A 13,982-nucleotide genomic window follows, 5' to 3' on the forward strand; every position below is an offset into this window, starting at 1 on the left:
GATGGTCCAACGATAATACGTCCAATCGAGGCAACCGAGTCCTACAGTGGATTACTTAAATCATCAAATCGTCAGGAGATATATTCCACCAGGTATTACCCCACGCTAGTCAACTCAATGCTACAAAATTTCAATACTGATACAAATGAATATAAGAAATAAGAAGTACAAAAATTAACAGTCTTGATTCTAAATTGATCGTCCCTATGTCTCTAATAGGTAATTAATTATTCAAATTAGGTGATGTCGGGTTCGATGCTTCTGAGATTCGGATCTTCATCATTTCTTCTACTTTCTGGAGCAGATCATCCTACACAGTGGTAAGAAAAGACATCAGCAAAGTGGAGTCGGAGTCGATGCCAAACGGAATGACAGACTTACCAGTCTATACGGTTTTATGATGACTGATAGAAACACTACCATCAGTGATCATTACAGATACGGGTATAAGAGATACTGCACTCACCCTCATCCATTCCTCTTGCTTTCGCTTCGTCTATCTGACCTTGTCTGGCATTTCCAGCTAATCAAGTACGATAAGCGATGATCATTCTGATTTCAGAAAAGAGTTGCTTACTAAGGGCAATGACCAGATTCTTCTTCAACTTTCCAGCAGCCTCTTCCTCCCTTATGTGATCTAACGCCGTTAATCCATCCATGACTGTACCGCATACAATATCAGCCAGTGAATCGTAAAACACTGAACCGGCAAAATCTCACCAGGCATCTCGAGATCCATCAAAACACAATCGAACGGCTGAACATGCGGGACATCAACCGAAGATACCAATCGGATCTTTTCCAGGGCTTCCAGTCCATTACTTGCGACTGATCGTACCCAATATCACAATATCACCATCAGCATAGATACAGATACCAACCAGAAGAAGGGAAGGTGAGACTCACCATCACAAGTGATGTTACAATGTCTCAGTTGTCTAGCCAAAACAGTCTGATTGATCAAATTATCCTCCACTATCAATACGTGAGGTTTCTTGCCATCAAATTGGAATATATCCTTTTTCTTCAATTTGATCAGCGAAGATCTCTTGCTCAGTTCCTTCGATTCCTTGTTGGATTCGATTGCCTTAGGAGGGGCTTGACATGTCTTCGCTTTGATGAAGAATCGGAAAGTACTGCCTTTGCCCTTTTGACTGGTCACGTCTATCTTACCGCCCACTGATCGAATATGTCAGAATCAATGGACATTCCGAAGTATTGTTTCGATGCGCTGCACTTACTCATATGGGTTATTTCTGCGATTTTGAAAAGGATTGCGGTCAGTCAATACAATCCTTTGCTGACAGCCGGAAACCTGAGATGCCTGTGACTCACGTCGACAAACGAATAATCCTAATCCCGAACCTCCAAAGATCGTATGTGTTTTCACTGGAAAGGCACTCAGCAGGACAACCTTGGCTAAGAGAAATTGCACTCACAAGATACCTGAGAGAATCTTTGGAACAGCATCTCCAGTTCAGATTCAGTCATACCAGGTCCTGTATCCGTCACTTGAAAACCCCACGGATAATTAGTACTTTGACAGCTACACTGGGACAAGGAGGCACTCACCTGCAAAGTATAGATATATCGGTTGATCGTCCAGCATCCTTTTGGGCAATTTGGGTTGACCAGGCATGACGCAAGCGTCGTTCACTGGTGGATCAAAGCTGACATCGTACTTGAGGGTGATACGTCGAATGCCTGTTAATCAGAAATGAGATCAACATTGTAGGCTTGAGTAAGGTTGGAAAACAGCCACGCACTACTCATTGCGGTAAATCTGATTGCGTTTGACAAAAGGTTGGTCACGCTGATTCGTGACACATCATAGTATGTGATCAGTCAACACCTACTAGACTTCGAATTGTGACGAATGGATATAATCCCACTTACATCTGATTCAATCTCACAGGATCCGTCTTAACAGTTGTCAAACCTAACTTTTCAATTCCTGTTCCAAGTTCCAAGGAAAGGTTGATTCTCTTCATACGAGCTTCGTTCTGAAATATCGACATGACTTTCTTCGTCTCTCGAGTCATGTCAACTTCCACATCGAACATTTCTGTACCAAGCAACATCGAATGTCAGCTGGTGACTGCCTGAAGTATGGATCAATTACAGGCAGCTTACGTAGCTTGTCTAACGGAGATAAATACCAGATGTCAGTAAGAAACACTATATCCATGAAGTTGGAAAGGACTGGGTACATACCAAGTTGTATCTTCCCCAAAGACAGTACATCATTCGATATTCTCTCCTGAGCCAGTCCACACTGATAGATACTTTCCAAAGCGTCCAAGTCTTCTTCGATATTATTGAGTAGCTGTTTGGTGGGGGTGAATGACCCTTGTTTTTCATATACAGCTTCAAGCTGCTCCTGCAAGGATAAAAGATTGGTTTTCACTAAGGAAGAGCAGTAAAGAAACAAAGATGTTAGACGAGAAGCCATGTGATGGAGTAGGAGGGAACTTATCTGCATAAGACTGCTGATAGGATTCCGGATTTCATGACTACAGAATACACAACATACAGTCAGTAGAGATCTTGTGATGTGATCCGGACGTTTGTCACACTCACGACGTTATATCTATCAAAAGCTCTTGTTGTCGTTTCGCTTCTTCGGCTTCTTTTCTCCTTTGTTCAGCTTCGATGACCCGAAGCCTCTGCGACTCTTCGTTCAACTTGCGTTCGGTGATGTCGTGCTACAATACCAATCAAGGGTTCAGTCCGGGGTGGGACTTCGGCGAAGAGGAGAAAGAAGACATACCACACATCCAAGTATTCCCTATAATCGCACATGATGAGCAACAATTTCTCGGTCCCTTGAGAAGGAAAAGACTCACCTTCATTCTCGCTCCGGCAACTCTATCCCCCATCTTATCAAGCCGAATCGCTTTCCTATACGTACACCCAGCTCCATAAGTCATGATAGCAATTCCGAAGATCAAGGCTCCTTATGATGACTTACAATTGCGCTTGGAAGACGAATAGGTTATTGTCAGCTATACGGATATAAATAAGTACCAACGGTATAGTAACTCACCCCAAATACCATTCGTAAACTGATAATCGTAAGAGATCCAGATATCTTCATCTGTCCCATGTAAAACCCGATCCCAGTTTGCGAGCATCTCCGCTCTATACCTCTCATCAATGAATTCTTCCCATCGATCAACTGGTTCATCTTCAGGATACCCGGAGAGCTCGTGCCTGCAAAACTGTCAGCATACCTGACCTCCTTGACTGTATACCAGAACAATCAAGAGCGCCGAATGAATACGCACCACGTTTTGTTCGTAAATGTGACAGTTCCATCTTCAGTGGTTTTGAAGATACCCACGGGAGAATCTAAAGCGGGCAGACAGGAAAAGCCGTTACAAAATGATAACATTCATCTGGGCGCGAATACTTACATTCCGTCAAAGCACGTAATTCCGAGGTCCGCTGTTCGAAAGCATCTTCCAGCGATTTACGTCTTTTACCCAATTGTACTCTGAAGAAAGCTCGTTAACAGATGAAGTTGGCTAAGAATGATTTCAGGACTTACTGCATATGTGCTCGAGCCACCAATTCACGAGAATTGAATGGTTTTGCAAGATAATCTGTATACGCATCAGTATCCGTTGAGGATCATGTGAACGCACCATCGGCACCAGCAAGAAGACCGTCCACCTTCGCTTCATCTCCTCCTCGAGCAGTACTACATATCGGTCAGCATGGTTGACTGAATCGATTCCGATCATTCACTCACAGCATTATCACTGGGATGATCGAAAGGTCTCGAGACGCTTTGAGAGCTTCGAGTAGACCAAATCCATCCAACTATAATCACATATCATAAGTTTCAATACAAGAAGGATTCATGCAGTGTTCAACTCACATTGGGCATCATCACATCTGAAATTATCAGATCGGGCATACGCTTCCCACACATCTCCAGTGCCTCGAGACCATCACCAGCCTCGATTACTGTACATAAAGGAGCGAAGATGGAGTTCATATAGCTGAAATAACTCGGAGAATCAGCATCTTGATCCATAACGGTAAGTTGATGAATCACACTGACCGACGTGTGTCCAATGAGTCATCTACAAGCATGATCACATCGTCCTTCTTGAAGTACAGTGTATTAGGATCTAAGCTTCTGGAGCTTCGGCTGCTCGTTTCCTCCAAAGCACTGCCAATTTCAGAACTTGGGGTACCAGTACTATTTCGTCTCTCACGAGTCCATTGCATCGCCTCATCGAGGATGCCTTGACCATAGGTGGTTTGGGAATTTCGGACGATTGGTTCATCTTCAATCGCATCGGACGGTAGGTGACCTGTGCCGAGGCTATGTGTCAGATTAATCAGTATGGAACGATTTAGTATTTATCGCAGTGGTCCAACACTTACGGAATCCTTACTGAGAATGTTGAACCGTCTGAGAAGGATACAAGGTTAGTACACCGCAAAGCAAAAGGGCTGTCATACAACTGACGAGTGCCGTCTTGGGATTCCAATGCTGTCGTACTTTCGATAGCCATCAGTCCTCCATGGAGTTTGATAAGTTCCTAAAAGCCAGGTCAGCTCCCGCCGTCATAGCAGTAACGTACCTTGATCAATGCCAAACCTATTCCTGTACCCTCATGAGACCGACTGACCGATTGAACACGGTGGAACCGTTCGCCAATAAGGTTTATATCCGAGGCTGACATATTTCTATCAGCCTAAATGATATATCAAGCATGGCGATCGGGGCTCACAAGGTATACCAACTCCGCTGTCTTGAACAGTGAAAACAACTTCTCCCGACTGATATCGAAGTTTGACAGAGACAAAACCCTCCATCGTATATTTCATGGCATTTCCTGTTGAGATGTGCAGGTTAGCATGTTCATTTCAAGAACCTGATAAGGTAAACACATACCTATCAGATTAAAAACGACTTTCTCCTGTATTTCCTTATCAGTAAGCCTTTATACAAGGTGCATACCTCGAAATCGATCAGACATACCCAATGTTCTGTATCAACATAAACAGCTCTAGACGACAGATCACAGTCGATGTTATAATCCAATCTGGCCTGAACAAAATTACTCAGTACACCACCACACTTTCGTATAGAATAGACGCAGGAGTCTGGGGTCTTACTTGAGTCATCGCACCCTTGAACAGGACTGCCAAATCCCGCGTGATCATTCCAAGGTTTACAAGCTGGAAAGAACCTTTCAATCGACCAGCTTCCAGTCGGCTCACGTCCATCAAAGTCGATACAAGTCGTGTCAGTCGACGGCTGAGCAATGTCATCATTAACACTTGTAATTGATAGGCCGTTGGTGTTACTAAATCAACTTACACATTCCGACGAGCCATGATTAGGTTATCCTTCTTTTGGCCCTCTGGGGCCTCTTGCAATAGATCATCGAGGGGACCAGCGATGAGTGTCAAGGGTGTCCTATTGAAAGTCATCAGCAGGACGATCGAGATGAGTAGAATAGAGAAGATCTACCTCAGTTCATGGCTGACGTTCGAAAACAGTAAGCTCTGATAGGTGGAAGTTAGTCACATGGAACCTCACGATCATGAACACGGATATTGACTGACCTTTGCTCGATCCAGGGCTGCCAGCTCCTCTACCCTTTGTCTCTCAGCTTCATAGGACCTCACGGCGGCTAGACCTGATGCCAATTGCACTCGCAATCTATCACAAAGCGATTAGCTGAGTCTCGATTTTCTACTCCCTCCGAAATTCAGAACTGACAGATGCTACATGATTGGAAGTTAGCGAATTTAGACCGTGAAATGCTGCGATGAACTCGACTCACTATAAACGATTCGTAATCTTCATCAAACGGTCTTCTGAGGTTCAATCCTAAGATCAACACAGCACTCGGTACACCATCATCCGACTCATTCGCTATTGGGATTACCACCGCTGCGGTCGGCAACTCGTCCCACACTCTAATAGGATAATCGTGTATCAGTCCTTGACAATTCTCCACCATTACCAATCTATTTGAGGCCAAAGCCTCTCGGATAGGCCACTGATTCGTTTCTGCCGTGTCGCTACCCTCCTCTCCGGAAAGGGGAGCAGATGGGATTGGTCCGCCTGACATGGACGACAAGATTGATGATGTTGGCGATCTCGGAGCAGTACGGAAGGAAGTAGCATCGCTTCGTAGCCTTGTTCGAATGTTGATAGAAAGACTTGAAGGCGTGGTGGGATGATCATCAGGTATACCAATCGCTCCTGCCAATCGAACAGTCAATCTGATGTTGTCGGATTGATCACCGTCTCTGGTCACTTCAACCGATCCACCTGAACCACGTCGAGATGTCGCTTTCAAAGACACTCAGCAATTGATACTTCGTTGCCGATGATGATACTCACAAGAGGGAATATCGACATGGTAGAAAGCTGCAAAAGGCACATCACGAGCGTTCGCCGTCAGGATATCGATAACAGCATCGTCAAACTCCGTCATCGTCCTTGCAATAGCTACAAGGGAAAAAAGGTTCAGCTCCACTTCAATGACGGATGTCCGAGCTTAACAGGCGACTCACACGTTCTCTGACCCATCTCTTGCACAGTGGCCATCCGCCTTTCCGCTAGTACTTTACTCGTAGTAGCTATAGTAGCATTCCACAATCCACCAAAAGTTCCATCTTCCTGTAAGACCGGAACCCACATCCATGTATGATATTCTTCTATCACTCCATTACCCTGATGAGGGAGCTGCTTGAACAACAAAAAGTCTTTCAAACGAAGGGAGTGATCAGTGACTGTCCGAAAAGTGAGATCGCTCAATAACACTCACCGTCCTCTTTACATACTGGTGTACCATTAAGAACCAGCTCCGACAAAGGTCCTATTGCGGTCCAAATTTCTGTGTCGCGCACCCCATACGTGTCAGTTGAGATACTCACAAAGATGAACTTCAAGATCACGACTCACCTGCCCAAGCGATCGTACCGGACATACCGAATATATGAGGGTGTTTATGCATCATCTTGAACGATCGTCAGCAGTGCTACCGTCTTCCTGATTGGACGTGACTGTACTTACCTGAGCGTACGCCTCATTGTATATCAAGGTCAGTTCTTTTCCCCACCATAAACAACATTGATGTGGGTAATGCAAAACCAATGAGACTGAAGTACGAGTACCCATCAGCTTTGTCTTAAATTCATCGGTTCCCCTTTGAAAGATATGGACTTACCGATAGTTTTCAAGCTCTGTGGCCACTGTTCTCTAGGTCCTAAAGGGGTCTTTGACCAATCGGTGGATTCCATCAAATCATGCACATCTACAGTCAAATCCTGTCTTCTTCCTTCCCCACTGGACTTGGTCACCGTTCCATCCCTTCCAAACCTTATTGCTCCAGGCTTCTTCGAGATAAAATCAAACCCATTCAGTTCCTCCGTTGGCGTCACGGCTTTCTGGGTGAGAGCGGGATCAGAGCTGGTAGCAGCTGGTATAGGTCTAGTGAGCGATTTGTGAGAAGGGGAAGTAGAAGGTGACAGAACAGTCGTTTTGGGTATGACGGGTGTTGCCAGTAACTCGTCTTGGGGCGGCAGGAAGCTTGATTTCTCTTTGAGTGGACTCAGCATGAACGTACCAGGATCTCCATTCTGGTCAGAGAACGAGGCTGAGAGTTGGAAGATCTCTGGATCTGAGCGAGGTATCGTAGTGATTATAACGAATGTATGCGTGGTCATCGGTGCTTTACCACTTCCGCCTGATCTACCCAAGCGCCATATAGGTAAGTCGGTTCTGATTAGTTCGAAGCAGGCTTTTGATGGGTGAACAAAATCGAGCAATAGAGATTCACTCCCTGAGAAGTATGATGCTGAATCGGTGATGGGTTCGTGGCCGTCCTGGTCGAGAAAAGAAGACCCTAAAACAGTTTTAGGACTATACGAACTTCCTTTGCTGGACGATCCTCCTACTTTCACTTCAGGTTGTGCGGATCCATCGCCGATGGTATTATCTATGGTAAAATCACTTGCGAAAGTCTGTCCCTTGTCTTTCCCCTTTCCACTGCTATCTCCTCTTAAGTCCTGTACTCCCTGACCTCCGGTCCATTGCCCCCCAATCCATCGCCCCAATTTTCTCGCACCTTCCACATCCAAACATTCTAATAGGGTACTTCCTTGGATGAATTTTTTATATCTATTGTTGGACCATACTACTTCAAATGGTTGGAAAGCCTCGTGCTCCACATGTGTGAAGGATGGTCCAGCTACGTTGGCTTCCTGTGTGGGTGGTTCGGATATAGGTACGACTAGGACAAACGCTGGATAGGGGTATGACTGCAGGCGATAACAGTCAGAGATGTCATATATAGAGATTCATCTCACGTACCTGAAGATATTCTTTAGGGATCGAGTTCAGATCAATCCTCCTTTGGGATGATGACATGACTACTCTGCGAACTCGCTAGTCAAATGACCCTCTGTATTATTGAATTGAATAGAGTATGGTGATGTCAATAATAGATTATAGAGTAGAAAGAGTACTATAATAATTAGGCACAATCTGATATCGACAGTCTGATGAAAATCGACAAATGGAGATAATTGGAGGATGGTGATGATGGTGATGATGAATGCAATCGAAAGCTAGTATGCTCGTCGTGGTTAATATTCGTGGTCTCGCAAACAAAGCGGTGAGTTACCACTGAGGTCATTATCGTAATCCCACATGTCTCCTCTTGGTTTTATCCAAGTGAAAGAGGAAATACAGTAGTGTACTCCAGTATGGAAATCGTGTGGTTTTACATACCGTACCGCCAGGTACAGAGTCAAACTATCAGGGCGTGCCAAAAAAAAAACCCAGATCTCGCTCAGGGAAACAGAGGTGACCGATGACCGGTTATTCACCCCGATCTGCAAGTGTTTCAGTAGACGTGGGCGACATCTGCATTTCAGTCTTCCTTGTACACGAATACTTCATGGACTCATATTTAGCAGGGACCTCATGTTCCACCTACATGATCTTATATGCATCACTGGTAACTTGGTATCATTCATCGTTGAGCCGACTAGTCTATCTACATTGTTTGCTCACCCACTCATCATCAGTCACCGCTTACTACCGCATATCAATCGTTGTAACGCCTGACCTAACACCCAGTATTCTACCAAGGGCGTTCATCCTTGAACGAGCATCCTTCCTTTCATTGTCCAACTGATCAGGGGGATCGCCAGATTTTCAAATTATTAATCCCATCCGATAGAATATACATTGCGTCGTGGTCTAACGAAAGCAGTACGTGTAAGATTGATATTCCATTAACTCGATCTCCTGACCTATGACATTATTCTGATTCAATCCCCCTAATCGTATCTTCCATACTAACATGATGGACCAGCTCATCCACACTCTTTTACTCATCACGAGCTTCTGCCCCACCCTCCTAACTGGCATTTCAGACGAACTCAAAGACGTCGATCACGAGAACGAGGCAGACAAAATAGCCAAACTGAAACTTAACATTCCAAAGTACTCTGAATGGATTTACGGTGAGGATCAAGCAGATTACAAGAGGGGTGAAGATACTATAACGTACGAATTTACACAGGAGGAGATAGAGGAAAAGAAGAAATATTCATTTGTGTGGACCACCACTCTGGAGCAGGTTGATGTGCCCAAGACGACATTATCCACCCCTTACTGGAACATGTCTGTAGGTCATCATCACTCAGTCCCCCATTCACCTAGATCGATATGCCGCAATGGGCTGATTCCCGTGTATATCGATAGTGCGAAGTGGCTGCTGGTCAAGCATACGAGGGTGGCGCCTCGTTCACTCTGAGCGAGAAGAAACCTTGGATTAAAATAGATGGTGCCAAATCGTGGGCTGGTGTTTCATGCAGTGAAGCCAAATGTCTGGCTGAGGCATGTAAGGATGAGGATACCCCTATGATTGATACTGTGAGTGCCTGCACTTATTCTGATCAATCAGAGTCATTACGGGAAGCTAATCACAACAAATAAAGTTCCTACCTTGAGTGACTCTACAGTTCTGAAGTCATCGACCTGGGCAGGCTGTATTGCGCCCATGCCGGTACCGACATACAATCCAAGTCTAGCTGGATGAATTCTATACTCTATCTATATATATGTGTATGTGTGTATACACGATCTACAATCCCCCCAAAGCAACATTACAAGACCGTCTGCACCATCCCTATCAAGGTCTCACATTCTATAATTTGGCCTGTCTCTTCTTCTTATTCTCATCTTTATCGTCCCCGACCGCCCCTCCTTCTACTAGCCCCCTAGCTTCCAGCCCTTTCAGATCCGCTCTCACCACCCCTTCTTGAGCCGTCACAGCAATCAGAACTCCCTCTTTCGTATACACTCTCCCTTGGACTACACCCCTCCCACTGGCTATATTCACGCTCTGAGATTTCATTACGTGAAGAAGAGGTGCAGATGGATCAAAACCTTCTGGGAAGGGGTAAAAGTGGATAGAGTGGTCAAGGGAAGCCAGCATTCCTATTCTAGGTGTTGAGCTCTGATGCAATCCCACTGAACGGGAGGCAGTACCGATGAATTGAAAATCTGTCATATAGGCAATCATCGCCTAGTAAAACATCGAAAATAGCAATATGTGTCAGTGAATTGGGGATTTAATCGTGAGGGGGCAAAGTCTTACCTTGACAGTCTCTAAATCTGGGTTTTCACTTGGACCTAATCTAGCATGCAACCAGCTCATCCGAGTGTGGACCGGACTATCTTCAGGTTCTTCATTCTGCGTTGCGTCAGATCGGTTGATTCGAGCTCTGGAGATACCGACCGGAGATTCTCTTCGTTCCTATATGAGGATTAATTCCCATCAATATACTGTCTTACATGTAAATGGTGTAAACAGTTCGTTCCAGAGAGGCACTCACTTTTATATACTCTTCTAAGAACCTCCTCCTGGCTCCTTTCCATTCCTGACATTTCTCATCGAAAAACCTCTGCCATCTATCTTCTTCTGGGAAACATTCTTCCCATGGTTTCAGATTCTCTGGGAAAGGATTTTGGTACGTCGGTTGTACACTTGACGTCGGTATGGGCAAAGGTCGATTTTGACTCTGACTTTTATCCTCACTTTCGTTGGCAAATCGAAGTGTATGCGATATCTTGATCTTCCCCTGGGGTGAGTTTGATGTCGAATTGAAATTTTCAGGTAAAGTCGTAGGTGGTACGGCATAGCTAGCCAACAATACAAATACCTCTCTATCGCCTTGCCAAGCTCTAACCAATCTATTGGAATAACTCTTCCCGTCCCTTAACCTTTCAACTTTGTAATGTATATCTGGATTGGCATGTGCAGGAAGAAGGAAGTAACAGTGCATACTGTGTAGACCGAATGGTGCAGAGACGGTACGAGCAGCGGCAGCTAGAGATTGGGCGATGACTTGACCGCCGAATACTCCCCTGGCACCTGAGGGAACCCATAATGGTTTCGAAATTGACATGTCGGATGCGGAAGGATGGGGTTTCACACCCACCAGATCGGTCAGACGAGCGAATGGCACCATATCAGATACGGTTTCTGCAGTATGTATGATGTCGAGACAAGTAGTGCATATGGTAATCAGAGGAGAGATATGAATGCGAATTGTGTGATTATTCAGGTTTTGTTTTTATCTTTTCTTCGTGGTTCACCCTGTTGAACCGGTAATCTCACACTCCGCATTAACCGGAACATTGTCAAGGTCAAAGCACGGTCGTTGTCCTGGGCTGGTCGTCCTCTTGAATGGACAATAGACGGAAGATAGCGCTGGGTACCATATCTGTCAATTGAACTTTGTCAGTATTGGTCAACCGTACTGTTGTGACACTCAGCTATACTATTCGCTCTCACCTGACCGATTATACAAGCGTCAAATCGGAGGGATGGCCTTTCGAAGGTCATTTTGTAGAGTGACTTTGCAAAGTGGCACGATTCTCTCCTGAATCCAGTCATGACACAGCCGAGTGAACCTGCTTCCAAGGACGCAAGATCCTGTCTGCCCACATGAACCTTCTGACATCATCTTTCGAAGAGTACCGGGCACATATACGTCAGTAGCTTCTGACCTACCTTTCATCCCACGAGGCCTTGATCAGCTGAAACTCGTCATCAAGAAAAAGCAGAGGCCCAATTGTTCAGCTTCGATTTATCAGTTCCTAATTCTCGAGATATCTGAACGTCTCCATGCACATAGAAGTGAGGATTACTCTGGTTGTATCTTCGTTGGCCCATGTGGATAAATTGAACAATATTTGCCACCTAAGCCTAAAGATGGTTTAATATCTTCCAGACGAGCACGACGTAGCTTATTACCCAGAGGATAATGATCTCAATGCTCGAGTGAGAGATACGATAAAGACTCTTCGATACCACCGATCGTACGAAATTCAGCATGTCTCTGAGCTGTCGAGTGATGGGCGAATGGGTCAGGCGATCAACGAAGCTAATCAAAAATCAACAACTGATAACTACTCCATTCAGCGATATGGGAATTGCGGATGCACAGAATTAGTCCATTCTTTACCTCAAGATACCAAGGCACTTAAGGATGCTAGAAAGTATTTGGGAAGTTTCACTTGTGGCGTAAGTCTTTGTCTTTCGCACCGTATCCCCATGGACATCTCTTACTACCCTTCCTAGGGGAGGAATGTCATGTCTTGTCATCATCTGCGCATCACATCTGCGCAGAGATATACTGATTATCGATGTGTTTTCAGACCGGAGCTAATTTTCCACTATCTCGAGTAACGCTATACAGTCCCTCCACGGATGAACTTACTTCTACACTCAGAACATTGGTGCTAGACGAGTCTCAAAGAGCAGTGGACGTAAGAAATTATGATGATATGGAGAAAGACGAAAATAGAGATATTGGAATTTCAGTAATTATCTCCCTCGTCCTCTCTTACCAATCTCTGATTAGCACGAACATCAATCCCAAGTAATGAGACACGTGTTGACTATACCATACGATTTTCTACAGGATGATATCCTTGGCGGAATCGAATCACAGGATCCGACTATTAATATTGCAAGTGATAAAGCTAACGACATCACGCTGTACGAAGTGGCTTCCCACGTCTTACCGATATATGGGCACAGTGACTGTTCGGCTGTAACTGGCAGATACGATCCATGCGGTTGTCATCTGATCACTACGGTAGCTCAAGAAGCTCCACGAAGTAGTAGGGATGATAAGCCTACCAGGTTTTGGAAGAAAGCTGTGTTGTTGGGGATTGATCCCACCTGTCCAATGAAGGTCAGCCCCACAGTATCGTTGTACTGCAACTTTGATGTGAAGGCTGACCTTAGTAGAATAACGGTCTATCCAGAATGACCAGCTTGGAGCTGGACATGAGGATATCCTAAAACAAACTTGGTCTGTATCATCCTGTCAATCAGCTATCAAAGTGATCTACAGGTCTCTGTTATCCCAAGTGCCAGATCCGGACCAAGGGCACATACATCTTCATGGAAAGCATATAGACCAACAAGAGTATGAGCGGCTGACCAGAGCTCAAAGATGGGTGAGTGGGCTATCTTGAAAATGTATCTCAATATACCCCAATGTTCGAGTAGAGTACTGTTGAATTGTGCTTCAGGGAACCAGCGATAGTGATGGCCTTTTACAAGTTCCGCCACGTACTCACAGGTCTCATTCGGGATCTTCTAGGAGGTCTCTCAGCTCTAGTAGAAATAGAAGACCTAGATCCGGAACGCCGTCGTATGAGAGAGATGAGACAGTAACCTCTAATGTCCTACAAGGAGACATCGAAGAGGCTCATCCAGGGGAGATGGTCCTTCGAGGAGTTATCCTTACTGATCAGGGAGAAGAGCTAAACTCGAGGTTTGAGAACGAGGCAGGATGCAGCATGAATATCCTTCAGCGTAGCATGTGTGTATATTAATACCAGATACCTACGAAATCACTTCATCATATAGTCGTGACAGACTCTATAAGCAATATTATAAGTCATGAGGTGG

The 13,982-nt window shown here is 45.0% G+C and overlaps 4 protein-coding genes across 4 annotated transcripts; 2 read left to right on the forward strand and 2 right to left on the reverse strand.

The window, feature by feature from the left end:
- Positions 1 to 223: 223 nt before the first annotated feature.
- I203_104827 (uncharacterized protein) lies at positions 224 to 8,407 on the reverse strand (the record flags this gene model as incomplete). The annotated part of the gene is made up of 42 exons (XM_065517625.1): positions 224 to 310; positions 382 to 404; positions 467 to 523; positions 578 to 661; positions 721 to 828; positions 907 to 1,179; positions 1,336 to 1,389; positions 1,440 to 1,511; positions 1,573 to 1,704; positions 1,767 to 1,813; positions 1,897 to 2,065; positions 2,215 to 2,513; positions 2,581 to 2,705; positions 2,771 to 2,788; positions 2,847 to 2,901; positions 2,972 to 2,978; positions 3,047 to 3,213; positions 3,288 to 3,351; positions 3,417 to 3,496; positions 3,551 to 3,605; positions 3,648 to 3,703; positions 3,755 to 3,825; positions 3,884 to 4,007; positions 4,070 to 4,336; positions 4,399 to 4,426; positions 4,484 to 4,556; positions 4,599 to 4,693; positions 4,749 to 4,853; positions 4,913 to 4,937; positions 5,000 to 5,068; positions 5,137 to 5,278; positions 5,342 to 5,440; positions 5,495 to 5,529; positions 5,590 to 5,686; positions 5,818 to 6,325; positions 6,377 to 6,484; positions 6,550 to 6,741; positions 6,804 to 6,872; positions 6,941 to 6,995; positions 7,052 to 7,137; positions 7,206 to 8,298; positions 8,351 to 8,407. 42 exons carry the CDS (start codon positions 8,405 to 8,407, stop codon positions 224 to 226), a joined length of 5,430 nt encoding a protein of 1,809 aa, XP_065374443.1.
- A 943-nt stretch (positions 8,408 to 9,350) lies between these two features.
- I203_104828 (uncharacterized protein) lies at positions 9,351 to 9,999 on the forward strand (the record flags this gene model as incomplete). The annotated part of the gene is made up of 3 exons (XM_019143589.1): positions 9,351 to 9,674; positions 9,752 to 9,922; positions 9,988 to 9,999. The coding sequence occupies 3 exons, from the start codon at positions 9,351 to 9,353 to the stop codon at positions 9,997 to 9,999; spliced, it is 507 nt and encodes a 168-aa protein (XP_019006638.1).
- A 197-nt stretch (positions 10,000 to 10,196) lies between these two features.
- I203_104829 (acyl-CoA thioesterase II) lies at positions 10,197 to 11,523 on the reverse strand (the record flags this gene model as incomplete). The annotated part of the gene is made up of 3 exons (XM_019143588.1): positions 10,197 to 10,577; positions 10,650 to 10,808; positions 10,888 to 11,523. The coding sequence occupies 3 exons, from the start codon at positions 11,521 to 11,523 to the stop codon at positions 10,197 to 10,199; spliced, it is 1,176 nt and encodes a 391-aa protein (XP_019006637.1).
- An 867-nt stretch (positions 11,524 to 12,390) lies between these two features.
- Positions 12,391 to 13,367, forward strand: I203_104830 (uncharacterized protein; the record flags this gene model as incomplete). Its single annotated transcript, XM_019143587.1, has 5 exons — positions 12,391 to 12,423; positions 12,480 to 12,581; positions 12,716 to 12,880; positions 12,982 to 13,257; positions 13,314 to 13,367. 5 exons carry the CDS (start codon positions 12,391 to 12,393, stop codon positions 13,365 to 13,367), a joined length of 630 nt encoding a protein of 209 aa, XP_019006636.1.
- Between the last annotated feature and the right edge of the window lie 615 nt (positions 13,368 to 13,982).

Source organism: Kwoniella mangroviensis, assembly GCF_000507465.2.
Source record: "Kwoniella mangroviensis CBS 8507 chromosome 1 map unlocalized Ctg01, whole genome shotgun sequence".
In the NCBI taxonomy this organism is placed as follows: Eukaryota; Fungi; Basidiomycota; class Tremellomycetes; order Tremellales; family Cryptococcaceae; genus Kwoniella; species Kwoniella mangrovensis.